Source organism: Leucopleurus acutus (genome assembly GCF_964270905.1).
Source record: "Leucopleurus acutus genome assembly, chromosome: 16".
Classification (NCBI taxonomy): Eukaryota; Metazoa; Chordata; class Mammalia; order Artiodactyla; family Delphinidae; genus Leucopleurus; species Leucopleurus acutus.
In genome coordinates, this window is record NC_139158.1 from 14,317,407 (window position 1) to 14,338,685 (window position 21,279).

General features: G+C 41.1%; 1 protein-coding gene across 3 annotated transcripts in view; it reads right to left on the reverse strand.

Annotated features, from left to right (window-relative positions):
• The window catches only part of LOC309973319 (S-adenosyl-L-methionine-dependent tRNA 4-demethylwyosine synthase TYW1), a 203,826-nt gene that overhangs the window by 175,431 nt on the left and 7,116 nt on the right, over positions 1-21,279 (reverse strand). For 2 of the 3 annotated variants that reach the window (XM_082857504.1, XM_082857502.1), the window contains exons 4-7: positions 20,375-20,476; positions 18,628-18,822; positions 16,550-16,837; positions 9,087-9,209 (exon numbers count right to left, since the gene is read on the reverse strand). In XM_082857504.1, the coding sequence (XP_082713630.1) occupies positions 9,087-9,209; positions 16,550-16,837; positions 18,628-18,822; positions 20,375-20,476 (708 nt within the window). The remainder of the gene's footprint in view (positions 1-9,086; positions 9,210-16,549; positions 16,838-18,627; positions 18,823-20,374; positions 20,477-21,279) is intronic. The other variant, XM_082857503.1, reaches the window with a different exon arrangement.

A 21,279-nucleotide genomic window follows, 5' to 3' on the forward strand; every position in this document is an offset into this window, starting at 1 on the left:
GATTCTTTGTAAACATACATTTTTCCCTTTATGCTTAGTAAATAATCTACGGGGAATTTATTTTTCCCCACTGATTTATTTATTTTTGGCACGTCTAAGTGGTTTAGTTCCTGGCATGATGTTTTGAGACTATGTCAATATCTGTTGCTCAAAGACATTTCACCTAATCCTTGCTTAAATCAATTATTACACTAGGGACTACAAACAGGTAATTTTCTAATTCTATCATGCCCTCTTTATTTATAATCTGTAAACCTTCTGTAAAGACTTTCTCCTTACAAGAGACACGGAAGGACACTACATAATGATCAAGGGATCAATCTAAGAAGAAGATATAACAATTATAAATATATATGCACCCAACACAGGAGCACCTCAACACATAAAGCAACTGCTAACAGCTATAAAAGAGGGAATCAACAGTAACACAATAATAGTGGGGGACTTTAACACCTTACTTACACTAATGGACAGATCATAAAAAATGAAAATAAATAAGGAAACAGAAGCTTTAAATGACACAACAGACCAGATAGATTTAATTGATATTTATAGGACATTCCATCCAAAAACAGCAGATTACACTTTCTTCTCAAGTGCGTAAGGAACATTCTCCAGGATAGATCACATCTTGGGTCACAAATCAAGCCTCAGTAAAATTAAGAAAATTGAAATCATATCAAGCATCTTTTCTGACCACAACGCTATGAGATTAGAAATGAATTACAGGGAAAAAAATGTAAAAACCACAAACACATGGAGGTGAAACAATACGTTACTAAATAACCAAGAGATCACTGAAGAAATCAAAGAGGAAATCAAAAAATACCCAGAGACAAATGACAATGAAAACACGACGATCCAAAACCTATGGGATGCAGCAAAAGCAGTTCTAAGAGGGAAGTTTATAGCTATACAAGCCTACCTGAAGAAATAAGAAAAATCTCAAATAAACAATCTAACCTTACACCTAAAAGAACAAACAAAACCCAAAGTTAGCAGAAGGACGGGAATCATAAAGATCAGAGCAGAAATAAATGAAATAGAAACAAAGAAAACAATAGCAAAGATCAATAAAACTAAAAGCTGGTTCTTTGAGAAGATAAACAAAATTGATAAACCATTAGCCAGACTCATCAAGAAAAAGAGGGAGAGGACTCAAATCAATAGAATTAGAAATGAAAAAGGAGAAGTTACAACAGACACCGCAGAAATACAAAGCATCCTAAGAGACTACTACAAGCAACTCTACGCCAATAAAATGGACAACCTGGAAGAAATGGACAAATTCTTAGAAAGGTATAACCTTCCAAGACTGAACCAGGAAGAAACAGAAAATATGAACAGACCAATCACAAGTAATGAAATTGAAACTGTGATTTAAAATCTTCCAACAAACAAAAGTCCAGGACCAGATGGCTTCACAGGTGAATTCTATCAAACATTTAGAGAAGAGCTAACACCCATCCTTCTCAAACTCTTCCAAAAAATTGCAGAGGAAGAAACACTTCCAAACTCATTCTATGAGGCCACCATCACCCTGATACCAAAACCAGGTAAAGATACTACAAAAAAAGAAAATTACAGACCAATATCACTGATGAATATAGATGCAAAAATCCTTAATAAAATACTAGCAAACAGGGCTTCCCTGGTGGCGCAGTGGTTGGGAGTCTGCCTGCCGATGCGGGGGACACGGGTTCGAGCCCTGGTCTGGGAAGATCCCACATACCATGGAGCAACTAGCCCCGTGAGCCATAATTACTGAGCCTGCGCGTCTGGAGCCTGTGCTCCGCAACAAGAGAGGCCGCGATAGTGAGAGGCCCGCGCACCGCGATGAGGAGTGGCCCCCACTTGCCGCAACTGGAGAAAGCCTCGCACAGAAACGAAGAGCCAACACAGCCATAGATAAATAAATAAATAAATAAAATTAAAAAAAAAATACTAGCAAACAGAATCCAACAACACATTAAAAGGATCATACACCATGATCAAGTGGGATTCATCCCAGGGATGCAAGGATTCTTCAATATACGCAAATCAATCAATGTGATACACCATATTAACAAACTGAAGAACAAAAACAATATGATCAGGCTTCCCTGGTGGCACAGTGGTTAAGAATCTGCCTGCCAATGCAGGGGACACGGGCTCGAGCCCTGGTCTGGGAAGATCCCACATGCCGCGGAGCAACTAGGCCCGTGAGCCACAACTACTGAGTCTGCGCATCTGGAGCCTGTACTCCGCAACGGGAGAGCCCGCAACAGTGAGAGGTCCGCGCACCGCGACAAAGAGTGGTCCCTGCTCACCGCAACTGGAGAAAGCCCTTGCACAGAAACGAAGACCCAACACAGCCAAAATTAAATATTAATTAATTAATTAATTAATTTTAAAAAATGGTCTACATCAAAAAAATCTTTAAAAAAAAAACAAAACCATATGATCATCTCCATAGATGCAGAAAAAGCTTTTGACAAAATTCAACACCCATTTATGATAAAAACTCTCCAGAGAGTGGGCACAGAGGGAACCTACCTCAACATAATAAAGGCCATATATGACAAACCCACAGCAAACATCATTCTCAATGGTGAAAAACTGAAAGCATTTCCTCTAAGATCAGGAACAAGACAAGGATGTCCACTCTCACCACTATTATTCAACATCGTTTTGGAAGTCCTAGCCATGGCAATCAGACAAGAAAAAGAAATAAATGGAATACAAATTGGAAAAGAAGAAGTAAAACTGTCACCGTGTGCAGATGACATGACACTATACATAGAGAATCCTAAAAATGCCACCAGAAAACTACTAGAGCTAATCAATGAATTTGGTAAATTTGCAGGATACAAAATTAATGCACAGAAATCTCTTGCATTCCTATACACTAATGATGAAAAATCTGAAAGAGAAATTAAGGAAACACTCCCATTTACCATAGCAACTAAAAGAATAAAATACCTAGGAATAAACCTACCTAGGTAGACAAAGGACCTGTATGCAGAAAACTATAAGACACTGATGAAAGAAATTAAAGATGATACAAACAGATGGAGAGATATACCATGTTCTTGGATTGGAAGAATCAACATTGTGAAAATGACTCTACTACCCAAAGTAATCTACAGATTCAATGCAATCCCTATCAAATTACCAATGGCATTTTTTATGGAACTAGAACAAAAAAACCTTAAAATTTGTATGGAGACACAAAAGACCCCGAATAGCCATAGCAGTCTTGAGGGAAAAAAACGGAGCTGGAGGAATCAGACTCCCTGACTTCAGACTATATTGTAAAGCTACAGTAATCAAGACAATCCGGTACTGGCACAAAAACAGAAACATAGATCAATGGAACAAGATAGAAAGCCCAGAGATAAACCCACGCACCTATGGTCAACTAATCTATGACAAAGGAGGCAAGGATATACAATGGAGAAAAGACAGTCTCTTCAATAAGTGGTGCTGGGAAAACTGGACAGCTACATGTAAAAGAATGAAATTAGAACACTCCCTAACACCATACACAAAAAGAAACTCAAAATGGATTAGAGACCTAAATGTAAGACCGGACACTATAAACCTCTTAGAGGAAAATATGGGATGAACACTCTTTGACATAACTCACAGCAAGATCTTTTTTGATCCACCTCCTAGAGTAATGGAAATAAAAACGAAAATAAACAAATGGGACCTAATGAAACTTCAAAACTTTTGCACAGCAAAGGAAACCATAAACAAGATGAAAAGACAACCTTCAGAATGGGAGAAAATATTTGCAAACGAATCAATGGACAAAGGATTAATCTCCAAAATATATAAACAGCTCATGCAGCTCAATATTAAAAAAACAAATAACCCAATCCAAAAATGGGCAGAAGATATAAATAGACATTCTCCAAAGAAGACATGCAGATGGCCAAGCACATGAAAAGCTGCTCAACATCACTAATTATTAGAGAAATGTAAACCAAAACTACAATGAGGTATCACCTCACACCAGTAAGAATGGGCATCGTCAGAAAACCTACAAATAACAAATGCTGGAGAGGGTGTGGAGAAAAGGGAACCCTCCTGCACTGTTGGTGGGAATGTAAATTGATACAGCCACTATGGAGAACAGTATGGAGGTTCCTTAAAAAACTAAAAATAGAACTATCATATGATCCAGCAATCCCACTACTGGGCATATACCCAGAGAAAACCATAATTCAAAAAGACACATGCACCCCAATGTTCATTGCAGCAGTACTTACAATAGCCAGGTCATGGAAGCAACCTATATGCCCATCAACAGACGAACGGATAAAGAAGATGTGGTACATATATACAACGGAATATTACTCAGCCATAAAAAGGAACAAAATTGGGTCATTTGTTGAGACGTGGATGGATCTAGAGACTGTCATACAGAGTGAAGTAAGTCAGAAAGAGAAAAACAAATACTGTATGCTAACACATATATATGGAATCTAAAAAGAAAAGAAAGGTTCTGAAAATCCTAGGGGCAGGACAGGAATAAAGATGCAGACATAGAGAATGGACTTGAGCACACGGGGAGGTAGAAGGGTAAGCTGGGACAAAGTGAGAGAGTGGCATGGACATATACACACTACCAAATGTAAAACAGATAGCTAGTGGGAAGCAGCCACATAACACAGGGAGATCAGCTTGGTGCTTTGTGACCACCTAGGGGGTGTGATAGGGAGGGTGGGAGGGAGACCCAAGAGGGAGGAGATATGGGGACATATGTATATGTATAGCTGATTCACTTTATTATACAGCAGAAACTAACACACCATTGTAAAGCAATTATAGTCTAATAAAGACGTTAAAAAGAAAAAGTCCAAAAAAAAAACTTTCTCCTGTGCCTCCCTTTTTTTTTTTTTTGAGTAGCACAAGGATTGATTTTTTTTTTTAATTTGATGTAATATAATCCATTATGTTCATCATTATGTTGATTTTTGATGTTCAAACTGCCCCATATTTGGCCTGTGAGAAACTCCTCAAGCTGGTTCCTATATCCTTTAGACACTGAGGACCTACCTACACAACAAGACATCCCAGGCTCATCTGTTACACTCCCTTCCCCAACCCTGGAATCAGCCATTTCTTCAAGGAGCCCTAGTTCCTTTTAGTAGGGTAATGATTTTAGAAAACAAGATCTGAGTGCTTACTCTGTTTGTTTCTAGGTCTGTGGCACAATAAAGAATACATCTGGTCTTTGTCCCTAGCTCCTGGCACAGAGCTTCAAAAAACCCTGGCATTTCCTAAAGAGACAGAAGTGTCTTTGTTATGCTAACGAGGTGACTCACAGTGGGCCCCTAGATAGCTTCAGGAAGAGAGCTGGTCACCAGAAGACAATCACATAATGCAACTTTGGACCAGCTGGATCTCCAGAGACATGAAGGGGAGGGGAGGCTGGCTGGAGACTGAGTTCAAACACCTGGCAAATGATCTAATTAATCATGCCTACATAATGAAACCCCAATAAAAATTCTGGATGCTAAAGCTCAGTAGAGGGCTTCCCTGGTGGCGCAGTGGTTAAGAATCCACCTGCCAACACAGGGGACATGGGTTCGAGCCCTGGTCCGGGAAGATCCCACATGCTATGGAGCAACTAAGCCTGTGCACCCACCACAACTTCTGAGCCTGCGCTCTGGAGCCCACAAGCCACTACTGAGCCCACATGCCACAACTACTGAAGCCCACGCGCCTAGAGCCGGTGCTCTGCAACAAGCCACTGCAATGAGAAGCCCGCACACCGCAATGAAGACTCGACACAGCCAAAAATAAATAAATAAACAAATAAATTTATAAAGTAAAGAATAAAGCTCAGGAGAGCTTCCTAGGTGGTGAACACATTGATGGGGTGGGAGGGTGATGTGCCCAGATTCCACCATGAGGGGGCATAGAAACTCTGGGTCTCTTCCCCAACCCTCCACTCTCAGATCTGGCCCTATGCTTCCTTTCCATTTGGTGGTTTCTGATTTGTATCCTTCGCTACAAAACTGTAACCATAAGTCCCTGACTTACAATGGTTTGATGTTGCGAAAGCGATACAAATTTAGTAGACACCTTACTTCGAATTTTGAATTTTGGTCTTTTCCCAGGCTACCCATATGCAGTACAATACGCTCTTGTGATGCCAGCAAGCCAAGGCTCCCAGTCAGCCACACAATCACAAAGGAGCATAAACAACCAATACACGCAAAACCATTCGGCACCCCTATAACCACTCTTTCATTTTCAGTACGCTATGCAATAAATTACATGAAACATTGAACACTTCATTATAAAACAGGCTTTATGTTAGATGATTCTGCCCAAATGTAGGCTAATTTAAGTGTTCTGAGTATATTTAAGGTAGGTTAGGCTAAGCTTTGATGTTTGATAGGTTAGGTGTATTAAATATGTTTTTGACTTACAAAATTTTCAACTTAAAATGGGTTGATTGGGACATAACACCATTGTAAATCAAGGGAGATTTATACAGTGCTTTCAGTGAGTTGAGTCATCCTAGCAAATTATCGAACATGAGGGGATCGGACATGAGAACCCCCATACTTATGACCAGTTGGTCGGAAGTCCAAGTGGACCCTTAGACTTACAGCTACCACTGAAGTGGAGACAGTCTTGCACAGGACTATGGGGGGTCTGACACTAACTCCAGGTAGTGCCAGAACTGAATTGAACTGCAGGTCATTTGAATTAACTGGGTGTTAGTTAGTGTCAGAACATGAAAGGTCCTTTGAACAAACACAGCCACAAAATATTATTTATACACACACACACACTTAAATTATAAATTTGCAAATATAACATGACAATAAACGTACATTTTAAAAAATCTTAAGTTCGTATCAGCCTCCACATCATACCACCTGGATATCACATTAATGCACATAGATCCACTTTATTATTTTTCACAGCTGTACAACAACATTATACTGTGTGGGTACATCATGCTTTTTTCAGCCAGTATCCAATAGCTGTTTGTTATACTTGCTGCAAGGTATAACCTTGTGCAGATGCTGTTTTGTATTTGTGAAGATGTATCTTCAAGGCAAATTTATACATCTGGGCCTGCTGGATCACGCGTAAATGCGTGTGAATTTGGTAAAGACTGCTCAAAGCCCCTGCATACGGGTATACCATTCTGGACTCCCAACAGAAAGGTATGGGTGCCTGTTTCCACAGAGCCTCACCAATTGTGCATTGTCCAACTTTTGAATTTCTGCTATTTTTCTAGGTGAGAAATGTATATCAGTGTAGTTTTAACTTGCATGTCCTTTATTACGAGTGAATTTGAGGATTTTTTCATATGTTTAAAGTCTATTTGTAGAGGTTTTTCTGAGAATCGCCTATTCGTGTGTTTTTCCTATTTTTTTCTACTAAAGTCTTTTTTTTTTCATTCAATTTTTAAGAGTGCTATGTATGGTAGAAAAATTAACTCCTTCTTTATAATATAAGGGGCAAATATTTTCCCTCACTTTATCATTTGTCTTTTGATTTTGTCTATAGCTATGTGAATTTCTTTAAAAATCACTGATATTCAATGTTTTATTGTTTCCAGATTTCAGATCATATACAAAATCTTTTTTCAAGTTTTAAATAATGCATCTAATTCTATCATTTACGTATTTTTCAACATTCATATCTCTGATTGGAGATCTAACTCAGATTGGAGTTTATCCTGATGTATGTATGAGGTTCAGAGCCAACTTATCTTTTCACGAATAGCTAGCCAGTTGTCAACATCATTTATCTTAAAAGCACATCTTCCCCCTGGGGAAAAGAGACACCACCTTTATCATATATGAAATTCCCTATATTCTTGGATCTATTCCTGGAATTTTATTCTGTTGCATTGGTCTGTCTCATCGGGAACCAGTACAACAGTGTCAGTTACAGATGCCTTGTAGTAAGTTTAAATACCTGGTAGGGCTAGCCTTTCTCATTATGACTTTTGCCAAAGTTTCTCTAACTACCCTTGCATGTTTATTTTTCCACATGAATCAACCAGTCTAGCTCCAAAAAAAAATACCTTACTGGAATTTTAATGGGATTGCATCAAATGCATGTATTAACTTAAAAGAACTGACAGTGTTACAATACTGAGTCACCATATCTAAAAACGAGGAAGCTCTTTTCATTTGTTCAAGGCACTTTTAGATCTTCCAGGAATGTTTTAAAGTCTTCCTCGTAGAGATTTAAGATTATTTCTTCAGAAGTGTATCCCTATGTGCGTGCTTATTTTTTATGTAGCTGCTGTAAATGGGGTCCTCTCCCACCACAGCTTCTAACTGGTTATTATCTGGGAATATAAAGGGCGTTGACTTTTTACCTTACTATGGCCTGCTGCCTTACTGAACTGTTTCATTTGAATTTGTGTTAATTTTATCATAGGTTTTCCTGGATTCTTCCACAGTTTGCTTCTTTTGTTTCTAAGAGTTATGCAATCGATACATTTTTACCTTAGGATATTCTCATTTCCCAAAACTCACACATAAATTGAGACTTTATATTTTTATATTATTGTATATATAATGTTATTTCAATTTTAGATCATTAGACTCTGCATAAAACCCTACTACACCATACATTCTCTTACTCTTCGAGTAACTAAGACAATGACAACCTAGATGAACATTTCCTAGATTCCTAGGGCCTCCACCTAGGCTGACCTCAACGCCCACAGACCACCGTGCCACCCCTAAGCCCAACACCACTCGGTCTACGACAGGGAAGCACTTTTACATGAGGGTTCCACTGGGAATATCAACACCAATCTCATCATGCTGCTCAGCCTTTCATCTTCAGCCACAACACTGAGGAAAGTCCCTCTAACTATCTACCCTTTCCTCAGTTATGTCTATTCTACTACGAGCTCATTTCCACAGGGCTGAGAAAGATTTTCACAAAACTCATGTTATAATGGCCAAAAAAAGTATAAAACTCTCAAAACAGGAGGCAAAGAACTAAAACTGTCCAATTATGAGCTCTGATGGACTATGCACCAATACAGATGCTAGATGTCAACCAACTGTCGGATCCCAGCTCACCATTTCCCAAAATTACAGTACCTTTTCTTTCTTCATACGATCCATAATCTTGCCGAGGTCTTCAACATCAATGACAGATTTTAGACTCTGATGGTCCTCAGTACCAGACTCTTCCTCACTGGTGCTCCCAAAGGGCTCTTCCTGCTGGAACATCAATGCTTCAGAAATACACTGTGCAAAGTAGCAAAGTGTCTAATATTCCTTCCCAGATTGTAAGTTCACTGGATGGACTTGAGATATTTTGGGCTAGAGGCCAGCCAGCCTCAGGCCAAATCTAAAGGACCCCATCATTTATACATTATCTATGGCTACTTTCTTAATAATATGACAGAGCTGATAGCTGCAACAGAAACAATATGGCTGCAAAGCTGCAGTGGAACCACGGAGTCTTAACCACTGGACTGCCAGGGAAGTCCCTACATTTTAACAGCATAACTTTAAACGTATTATGGAGTTGGCAAAAACGTAAGGAATCCAAAGAGGACAAATATGAACTAAAAAGGGGAATCCTAGGAGGTAAGTGACAAATGGAACTGAGAGTATCTGCTGAATCTGTGGAACCTATTTTGACAGCAGGACAGGACAAGGGAAGAGCAGATAAAGTTGAAGGGATGATACTAGGAGGAAATTCTCACACAGGAGACAAGAGTCAAAGCTGGGGACCCCCCAAGGCTGCATACTTGGTGTAAAGATAAACTAGAAAAAATGTTCTGTACAAGCAGAGAAAGCAAGAAAAACATGCACAGAATATGGGGGAAAGAACGGAGCAAAGAATAGATGGTTAGAGAGATTTTATTTGGAGGTTTTAAGGTTTCTAGGAGGGGTGAAGAAAGATCATATAATACAAATTCAGAACCAAATTAAACTTGGGTTCCACTCCTAACTAGAAGACAATGGATCATGCATTCCATTTTCTGAAAGAAAATAACTCCCATCTAGAATTCTATACGCAGCCAAAGTAACAATCAACTGTGAAGATGGGATAAAGACTCACAGATATGAAAAGTCTGAAAATCCACCTTTAAAACACGCTTTCTCAAAGAGCTACTGGAGAATGTGCTCCAAAAAACAAGAGTCAGTAGAGAGATGAGAAGATATGAGACACAAGAATTAGGGAACCCAAGAAGCTGGCGAGAGGAAGGCTGTGGATGGAAGACACAGGACTTCAGCTGCAGCAACGCTTAGAGGGAAGCCACGCCACAGTGGAGCAGAAGGAGAGGGCACACGAGAAGCCACCAAGAATCAATAACAACTACAGAATACTGAAAAACAACTTTCAGTTCTGTTAGTTCTGGAATTAGTGATGGTCATAGAGAAATCAAAACATATGTAGCAACAGGGGACTTCCCTGGTGGCACAGTGATTAAGAAGCCGCCTGCCAATGCAGGGGACACGGGTTCAAGCCCTGGTCCAGGAAGATCCCACATGCCACAGAGCAACTAAGCCCGTGCACCACAACTACTGAGCCTGCACTCTAAAGCCCGTGAGCCACAACTACTGAGCCTGCGTGCCACATCTACTGAAGCCCGTGCACCTAGAGCCCATGCTCCATAACAAGAGAAGCCATCGCAATGAGAAGCCCGTGCACCACAACAAAGAATAGCCCCCACTTGCCACAACTAGAGAAAGCCTGTGCGTGGCAACGAAGACCCAATGCAGCCAAAAATACAATATAAATAAATAAATTTATTTTTAAAAATGCAGCAATAATCTTAAGGAGAATAAGTGTATAAGAATGAAAATATAATAATCTAGTATATAGGGCAGATACACAAATACGTACACAGTTACAATAATGACAATGAATAATGGTCCAACCAGAAAGTGTGATACAACCATACAAGAGGAAGGGAAGTGATGGTGTGTGTGTGTGTGTGTGTGTGTGTGTGTGTGTGTGTGTGTGTGTGATTTTGAAATTTTTAAAAAATCAATAGCAAGAAGGGACTATTATTTAAGAATATAAATGAAAAAGGTAAAAGAATTAAAAGTGGCTGCCTTGGGAAAATAAGAATTAGATAGAAATAGACAAGGAAGTACAGTGTTTAATTATAAGCCTCTAAGTACTATTTGAAGTTTTATATGTACAAGTGTTACTTTTGATTTTAAAAATATTTTTTAACTTAAATTTTTTTAATGTTGAAAACTATGAGTGGTATCAGCAAAAACGCCAGAGTAGGTAACTCCAAGGGCTTGTTCCGCCACAGACACACCTAAAAATTAAGCAAAAACCAACAGATGTCATTTTGTCAGAACTCTGAGAATTAGCCAAAGGCTTACAAAAACCAAGTAAACACGGAACCAAGAAAAAGGAAAATTAAAGTCAGGTATATAGGTTAAATATAAAAGTCAGTATTACTGTAATTTTTGATTATCATTCCTTTTTCCCTATATGATTCAAAGGACAAATGCATAAAATAACTAACTATAAATCCATGTTAATGGGCACACAACATGTAAACTCATAATTTGTGACAACAATAACATAGAGGGGATGTGACAGAGCTGAATAGGAGCACAGTTTTTGTATATAAAGGTGATATTAATTCAAATAGAGTGGTGTAAGTCAAAGAGGTTAACTGCAATCCCCAGGGTGACTACCAAAAAATAACTTAAAAATGTACAGAAATGAAAATGAGAAAGGAATCAAATTGGTACACCACAAAAAAAAACCAATAAAACACAAAAGGCGGCAGTAATGGAAAAATTAAGGAACAAAAAGATGTAAAATATATAGAAAGTATAATTAAATGACAGAAGCGTTTGCTTATCAGTAATTATTATAAGTGAAAATGGGTTAAACTCTCCAATTAAAAGGCAGAGACAGGGCTTCCCTGGTGGCGCAGTGGTTGAGAGTCCGCCTGCCGATGCAGGGGACACGGGTTCGTGCCCCGGTCCGGGAAAATCCCACGTGCCGCGAAGCAGCTGGGCCCGTGAGCCATGGCCTCTGAGCCTGCGCGTCCGGAGCCTGTGCTCCGCAGCGGGAGAGGCCACAACAGTGAGAGGCCCGCAAACCAAAAAAAAAAAAAAAAAAAAAAAAAAAAAGGCAGAGACAAGTAGAATGGATCAAAACAAAGAAGAAGGAAGGGAACCAACTCCACTTTGTCTACAAGAGACTCACATTAGCTACAAAGATAAAAACAGGTTGAAAGTCAAAGGATAGAAAAAGATATTCCAGTGAATTCACTGGTGGTCCAGTGGTTAGGACTCTGTGCTTCCACTGTAGGGGGCCTGGGTTTGATCCCTGGTTGGAGAACTAAGATCCTGCAAGCCATGTGGCATAGCCAAAAAAAAAAACATAAAAAAAAGAAAGAAAAAGATATGCCATGCAAATAATAACCAAAAGAGAGCAAGGGCAGCTATACTAACATCAGACAAAATAGACTTTAAGTCAAGAATTGTTACAAGAGACAAAGGATATTATATATTGATAAAAGTATTAACCCACCAAGAAGACTTAATGATTATAAACATATATGGACCTAACAGAGCCCAAAACATATGAAGTAAAAATTGACAAACTGAAGGGAGAAAAGATAATTCTACAACAGTTGGAAACTTCAATACCCCACTTTCAATAATGGATAGAACAACTGGATAGAAGATCAATAAGGAAATAGAGGACTGGGACAACACTATAATCCATTAGACCTAACAGATATATACAGAACATTCCACCCAAAAACAGGAGACTACACATTTTTCTCAAGTGCACATGGAATATTCTCCAGGACAGACCATACATTAGGCCACAAAACAAGATTAAAATCAACCAAAGTATCTTCTCTGATGACTGTGGAATTCAATAGCTTCTAATGGAATAAAATACGTAAGAAAAAATTTAACCAAGGTAAAACACTTGGACACTGAAAACTCAAAATATTGCTGAAAGGAACTAAAGACCACATAAATAAATGGAAAGACAGTCCATGTTTATGGACTGAAAGACTTTATACTGTTAGGATGACAATACTATCCAAAGTGATCTACAAACTCAATACAGTCCCTATCAAAAGCCCAACAATGTGTTTTGCAGAAATGGAAAGACTGCTTCTCAAATTCATATGGAATTGCAAGGAACCCAAAATAACCAAAACAACACTGAAAAAGAACAAAGTAGGAGGACTACTGATGTCAAAACTTAACTACAAATCTACTGTGTGGTACTGACCTAAGGAGAGACATACAGATCAGTGGAACAGAATCCAGAAATAAACCCACACATCTGTGGACAATGGACTTTTGACAAGGGTGCTATCCATTCAGTCAAGAAAGAATTGTCTTTTCAACAAATGGTGCTGGGACAAATGGATCTACACATGCCAAAGAATAAAACTGGACCCTGACCTCACACCATACACAAACATTAACTCAAAATGAAGCAAAGACCTAAATATAAGAACTAAAACTATAATATTCTTAGAAGAAAACATAGAAATAACTCTTCATAACCTCGGATTTGGCAATGGATTCACATATATGACCCCTACAGCATGAGCAACAAAAGAAAATATGGACAAACTGATCTTCATGGAAATTAATAACTTTAGTGCATCAAAAGACATGACCAAGAAAGTGAAAAGGAAGTCTATATGGGAGGAAATATTTGCAAGTTATATATCTGGTAAGAGATAAACAAAAAGGACCTACTGCATGGCACAGAGAACTATATTCAGTATCTTGTAATAACTATAAGTGGAAAAGAATCTGAAAAAGAATATATATACACATATGCGTGTATATATATAAATATATGTGTGTATATATAACTGAATCACTTTCCTGTACACCTGAAACTAACACAGAATTGTAAATAAACTACACTTCAATAAAAATTTTAAAAATTAAAAAAATAAACAAAAATTAGGGCTTCCCTCGTGGCGCAGTGGTTGAGAGTCCACCTGCCGATGCAGGGGACACGGGTTCGTGCCCCGGTCCGGGAAGATCCCACATGCCGCGGAGCGGCTAGGCCCATAAGCCATGGCCGCTGAGCCAGCACGTCCGGAGCCTGTGCTCCGCAACGAGAGAGGCCACGACGGTGAGAGGCCCACATAACGCAAAAAAAATAAATAAATAAACAAAAATTAAAAAACCCTCAAGGAGACATCACTTCACACTCACTAGAACGGCTACAATTAAGGAAAAAAAAAAGTGTTGACAAGGATGTGCAGAAATTGGAAGCCTTGTACATTGCTGGTAGGAATGCAAAAAGGTGCAGCCTTGGGTCTTCCCTGGTGGTGCAGTGGTTGAGAGTCCACCTGCCAATGTAGGGGACGCGGGTTCGTGCCCCGGTCTGGGAGGATCCCACATGCCACGGAGCGGCTGGGCCCGTGAGCCATGGCCGCTGAGCCTGCGCGTCCGGAGCCTGTGCTCCGCAATGGGAGAGGCCACAACAGTGAGAGGCCCGCGTATGGCAAAAAAAAAAAAAAAAAAGGTGCAGCCACTGGGGAAAACAGCTTGGTGGTTCCTCAAAAAGTTAAACATAGAATTACCACAAGATCCAGAAATCCACTCCTAGGTATATACCCAAAAGAACTGAAAAGTTACTCAAACAAACACCTGTACATGAATATCATTGCAGCACTATTCACAATAGCCAAAAGGCAGAAAAAACCAGAATTCTCATCAACAGATAAATGGATCAACAATTCCATTCTATGGAATATTATTCAGCCGTAAAAAGGAATGAAGTACTGACACATGCTACAACATGGATGAAACTCTTTTATGCTAAGTGAAAGAAGTCAGACAAGAAAGGTCACATATTAATGATTCCACTTGTATAAAACATCCAGAATAAGTAAATCCATAGAGACAGAAAGCAAAGTGGAGGTTGTCAGGGCTGAGGGAAAGGGAGTGAAGAGTGACTGCTTAATGGGTAAGGGTTTTTTTTTGAGGTGATGAAAAGGTATTGGAACTTGATACAGGCAGTGGTTACACAAAATTTGGAATGTACTAAATACCACTAGATTGTATGTATTTTAAAATGGTTAATTTTATGCTTTGCAAATTTTACCTCAAAATTTTTTTAAGTTTTTTAAAATGGTAGGAGCCAACTGGAGGGAAGATAAACAAATGAAAGCAAAGAGACTGGCTAGAAAAAGAGCAGAAAAATGAAACAGCAGCAGAAAGGCACAGAACAAAGGAAAGGCTTGTTTCTTATTTGCTTTCTGTGTTTGTTTAAACACAGGTGATTCCAGAGCACGTTTATGTATTTCTGGGGACCACCTAGTAGAGAGAGAGAGATTAACAGTGCAGGGGAGAGACATACAATATATGAAGGAACAAAGGGAACAAAGTCCTTGGTCCCAGAGCATGCACAGAGTGGGCTTGACAGGAACTAGATACTTGGTCTCTGTGGCAGAAAAGATGGCAGGATTTGTAGACAGCGCGGGGAGGCTCTAAGAGAATTCTCTGTTGGCTTCCTATGAGAGCTGGAGGAAGGGGTGGGGGAAAAAGAGCACTGAACAGTGGTCTCGGAGAGTGAGAGGATGCTGGAGACTGGGGGCAGTTCTGGCTGCACACCTGAGCCCGTGGTCACCAATCTGTGGTCAAAGAGAAGGCAGACAGGTCCCAACCTGGCTTGGGACTTTGCCAACTGGGTTGGAAGAGGGAGTGGATGGCAAGCGAATTGAAGATGTTTTTAAGAGAACGAGTATAAAATTCAAACTGGGTAAAGACAGAAGTGAAGTAAAAGCAGTTAGCACTACCCTGTGAAAAAAACGTGGGGTCCAAAGAACTTTAAAGTAAGAGCACCAGAGAGGGCTCAGAGTTCAGGTCATAGGGACATGAAATGTCAGAGGTGAGCACGGAAGTGGGAGGCCGAGGTCACTGGAGAAAATGGTTCCTGGGGGTGTGAAGGCCAGGAAAGGGACAAGATAAATCATCTATGTGGATGGCTCAGCCACAAAGAGGAATGACAGGAACAAGGGTGGCGAGAAAGACAGGGAGTCAGAATGTCAAGTTGTTCCCAAATGATGCAAGCGACCAAGCGGCCCAAAGACAACAGTAGTGATATAGCCTGATGTAACACGAGCTTCAAAGGAACTGGGGTATCTGAAGAAAGAGAAATTTTTAGAATGTGAGGGATGAAAGAGAGGAATCTGGGATGACTTGTAGCCTTCAAGTTTGAGTAATTAATGGAGTCGTTAAATAAAAGAGGTTGGGAGGAATATGTGGTTTGCAGGTAAAAAAACATGAGCTCAGCCCGGGACATATTCAACTTCTCCAGACCCGTTTCCTAACCTGCAAACTGGGGTAGAAACCTACTGGATTCCAGCAATGCAACAATTAAAGAACATATTTAGGAAAGCATCCAGCACAACATAGCTTATCCTAAGATCCCACTCTCTCTAGAACATCCCCACGAGTTTCAGCTCTTCCTTCTAACCAGAGGCCAAGGAAAGAGCTTCCCAGGACAGAGGAAAGGTTCAGCACCTTCAAATGCAGGAGGAAAACAGGGAGACATGGACACGTGGGCTCCGTACCTCAGCGTCTCTCTGATGGAATCCCTCTTGAGCGTGAGACCCTGGCTCCATTGCCTCTGAGCCGTGCTGACTAGACTCGCACTTGCCTTTCTTGCAGTTGCCACCACAGGGTTTTCTCTCTCCTTTACAGAGCGCCTGTAGCCGGGAGATGAACCTAGCCTTCCACGCTGTGAAGTCGGCCTCAATGCTGCCGTGTTTGCTTTTAACCACGTTGCAGTCACCCTCCCCTCGGGACATCACGCGATGGGCGCCGAGCATCCAGAGCCACTTGTCCACGTTCTTCCCCACCTGCAGGAGAAAGAGACAGGTGAGCTACAACAGTCCTCCAGATCCGAGGCTGGCAGCCTGCTCTGCGACAGCCTGGGGTTCCACTGGGGCCCTGTTCCCGGCCGCTGCTAGGAAGAAGGAACTGCCCAGTCAAAAGGGCTTCAGGCCCTCCAGCCACTGATACATTCAGGTAAGATTCTGCAGAAGATTTTTTTTTTTTTTTTTAAATATAGGGACCAACAAATTATTTTGTTAAACTAAGGGTTAGTACCTGATGAAGAATTTGAAAACTAGTCTTCTAAATCATGGTCAGAATGAAATCATTCAGTAGCAAAATCAGTTCCTTCTAAAATAAAGCCTCTGGGGCCAAAGACCATTAAACAACAAAGTACAAACGGAGCCCATTTGGCAAGACTCATGATTTTATAAGCCAGAGATGCATTTTATTACAGTATGAAGCACTTAAGCTGAGGCACAGGAGTTATCAAGAAGTACAATTAAGAGTTCAAAAACTTAACAGGCTTCCTAAGTGGCAAGGCAGTAAACAAAATATTTACATATCTGAATTTTACCTTGTGTCTACTTTCTTTGAAAATATGAGGGGGGGGCAGGCACAGAGAATACACATCTTGATAGAACAGCTGGATGAAAACAACTTTTACAGAAAGATCTCCACCTTCATCTTTCCTCACATTCTACCAAAAATAGGTGAGCCGAGCTGGGCTCACATCTGGGGAGAGGTACACGTAAAAAAAATCTGATCACTTTTCAGAACCACTAAGAAACTGAGAGCCTCCACATTTTTCTTTTTTTTTTTTTTTTTTCCGGTGGCGGGCCTCTCCCATCGCGGAGCACAGGCTCCAGACGCGCAGGCTCAGTGGCCATGGCTCACGGGCCCAGCCGCTCCACGGCATGTGGGATCCTCCCGGACCGGGGCACGAACCCGTGTCCCCTACATTGGCAGGCGGACTCTCAACCACTGCGCCACCAGGGAAGCCCACACATTTTTCTTTTTTAAAGTATAGAGAATGCAAAGGAAAAGGAGCCAAGTTAATTTCACTCAGAAAAAAGGATCCAGGAGAACAAAAGAAACAATTAATATTTTATTACATAAAGGGCAGTGAATGTTTTTCTTCTATTTCATCACTTTACAAAGTAATGATTAGGGACTTCCCTGGTGGCACAGTGGTTAAGGCTCCATGCTCCCAATGTAGGGGGTCCGGGTTCGATCCCTGGTCCGGGGATGAGATCCCACATGCATGCCGCAACTAAGGAGCCCGCCTGCCACAACTAAGGAGCCCGTGTGCCACAACTAAGGAGCCCACCTGCCACAACTAAGACCCGGCACAAACAACTAATAAATAAATAAAATTTAAAAAGAAAAAGAAAAGAAAAGTAATGATTAAAAGACAACAAGTTAACTTTGTGAAGAATTAGTTTGGGCAGTAAAGGTCATTCCACAACAGAACAGGTAGTTGAGAAAGTCCAAAGAATCAGGGACCTTCCATCTACAAGGTTCTGCCTAGGGGCAGGAGGCTAGACTCTGGCCATGAATACAAGCCACTAAGACGCTAGACAACAGGAGGCATTTTCATTCATTTTATTCAATAAAAATTTACTGAGAGCCTCCTATACAGTAGCAATTCCCAGCGATAAAAAGAATAACACAAAAAGTTTATTAGTAAACTTTTTGTATCTCTGTACCAGAGAGTACAGATTGTCTCACATACACCCACATATGTGTACCAGTGTAGGTGATTTTTTTTTTTTCACTTAAGAGAATGTATCCCTACAATTCAACACGTACCTACCTTGTTGAAGTGGCTCACGTATGCAGAATTTCCCAGGCCAAACACTGCGTATCTCACACCCTTCAGGTACGTTTTGCCAAATCGAAAGTCATTGGCTGCTTCCTCTAGCCACCTGCAGAACCACTCTGCGCTCTCAGTCGGCCGACCGTCGGTGTAGGTAGCAACCAGGAAGGCAGAGACATTTTTACTGGTAACCTAACCAACAAAGTCATTATTTCAGAAGAGTAGCCAAGATATAAAGTTATCTCAATGAAGAAAATCCTTTTTGAAATGCTGACATTCATATCACACTAACCTCTAAAGACAAAGAGTGCTTTTAGAAATGTTACTTATTTTCAAAAGAGAAAGCAAACAGGGCCAGGACCCTGCACAGGGGAGAAAGCCCACCACACCTCCTGGTGCCCTTCACCGTGTACTTCGTCCCATTTCCCAGACTATAAATTCCTATCAGCTCCTGCTTGTCATATTGGAAACAAAAGCCAAATCAGTCAGGAAGAAATACAGAAAGATCTCTAAAAAATGCCCTGAAAAATCAAAGCCATAAAACGTTAAATGTAAAGTGACTTAACACTTGGCACCATCATCTCCACGGGAAACAAAACACATCTTCAGTCCTGTGAGCCACAGTATTTCATCTGCTCGAGTGCATCTTCACAGTTCCAAGTCAGGAGGTAAGTTATAAGTAATCCCTTACGAATAATTAAGTATCCAAGCTTGCTAATAATTTTTTTTTTTTGCTTATAATTTTTAACAAATAATTTAGAGCAGATTCAAGCTCACTCATTTGTACTCCAACGTTTTCTTGGGGGAGAAAGAAATGCACATTTACAGCTAGAGGTTTATCCACTAAGAAGGGACTGGCAAATTACAGCCCGCAGGCCCAGTCCCACTCACTGCCTGTTTTTATAAATAAAATTTTATTGGAACACAGCCACACTCACTCATTTACATACCATCTCTGGCTGTTTTGTGCCTCAAAGGCAGAACTCAGTAGCTGCGTGGCCCACAAAGCTGAAGATATTTACCATCTGGCCCTTTATAGAAAAGGCTTGTCAATGCCTGTTCCACCTGCTTCTCCAACTTTAGCTGCTTCAGAATCACCTGGGGCACTTGGTAAAACACAGCCCCACATCCAGACTTTTGATTCCGCAGGGCTGGGCTAGGACCTGAGAATCTGCATTTCTAACGAGTTCCCAGGAAATGCTGATACTGTCGGTTCAAGGACCACGCTTGGAGAACCGCTGCTGTCAGGCCAACTTCCCTACCTGGGCATGGCTAGAGGAGGGGGCGGGGCATTCCTCAGGTGATGAAATGAAGCTCTCACAGATATGACGTTACACCTGGAGGTCACACAGCCAGTTAAAGAGATTTCTCTAACTCCAAAACCCATACTGCTTCTGACACCCAAGTGGCTCCTGACCTTTCAGCAGGCTTACACGTGGTTCACATGCCCGGCACATGGCCATCAGTGACAACCCTCTTTGATTACGACAGTCAAAGCAGGAGGGAACTTCCAACCACCCAAGCTTTCAGTCTAACACCCCAGAGGGGCTGGCCCCCATCACTCACGCCCGAGTCAGCACGCCACCACACACTCAGCACCCCTGACTGACACTGAACGCTCTACCGACTGGAATCCTTTAGCGTGAAAATTAAATTTATTCTGAAGAGTCTGTTTATCCCAGAACACAGGAGGTCAATTAAATTTGAAAGTTGTGATTGAAGGGAAAATAAGACAATTACCAACCTCTTCTACTAGATGGTCATCTGGGTCATATTCCTTCAGATTAATAAGTGCCACAGGCAGACCAAGGGAGCTAACTGCTTCGGCAAGAACTGTCGCAAATCCCTGATAGGAGGGAAAAAAATCAAATAAAGTCTTCAATAAGCTAAATAAATGAAAAATACAGTCTTCATTTATTCCTGTTGGCAAGGTAATGAGGCATTTAGCATGAAAAGATTTTCCGGTGACTGACATGTATCACCAAAAACACAAATTCTATTCTCATTTCTACCATTTTCTCAAGCATCTTTACAGAGATCATCACTCAGCTGTGCTGTTCTCACTCTACAAGTACATATGTGGGATTATATGTACTTATTATATGTACTGGTAGACATTTCAGCTGTTTGCCCCACTAGAATAAACATATAGACGGAGAAGAAATACCATAGTGGGAAGAGAGTGGGAAATATGAGAACTGTGAGCACATTTCTGGAAGACAGAAAGCAAAAAGCAGCAGGCTGACAGACAGAAGCAAGCCTCGGGGGACACAGAAAACCAGAGGGGCTCTGGGATCAGTCAGTCACTGGGGCAAAAATGGGAGGGAGGGCTTCCCTGGTAGCGCAGTGGTTGAGAGTCCGCCTGCCGATGCAGGGGACGCGGGTTCGTGCCCCGGTCCGGTAAGATCCCACATGCCACAGAGCGGCTGGGCCCGTGAGCCATGGCCGCTGAGCATGCGCGTCCGGAGCCTGTGCTCCGCAAGAACGGGAGAGGCCGCAACAGTGAGAGGCCCGCGTACCGCAAAAAAAAAAAAAAAAAAAAAGCCCTGTCCGGGAGGATCCCATATGCCGCGGAGCAGCTAGGCCCGTGAGCCATGGCCGCTGAGCCTGCGCGTCCGGAGCCTGTGCTCCGCAGCAGGAGAGGCCACG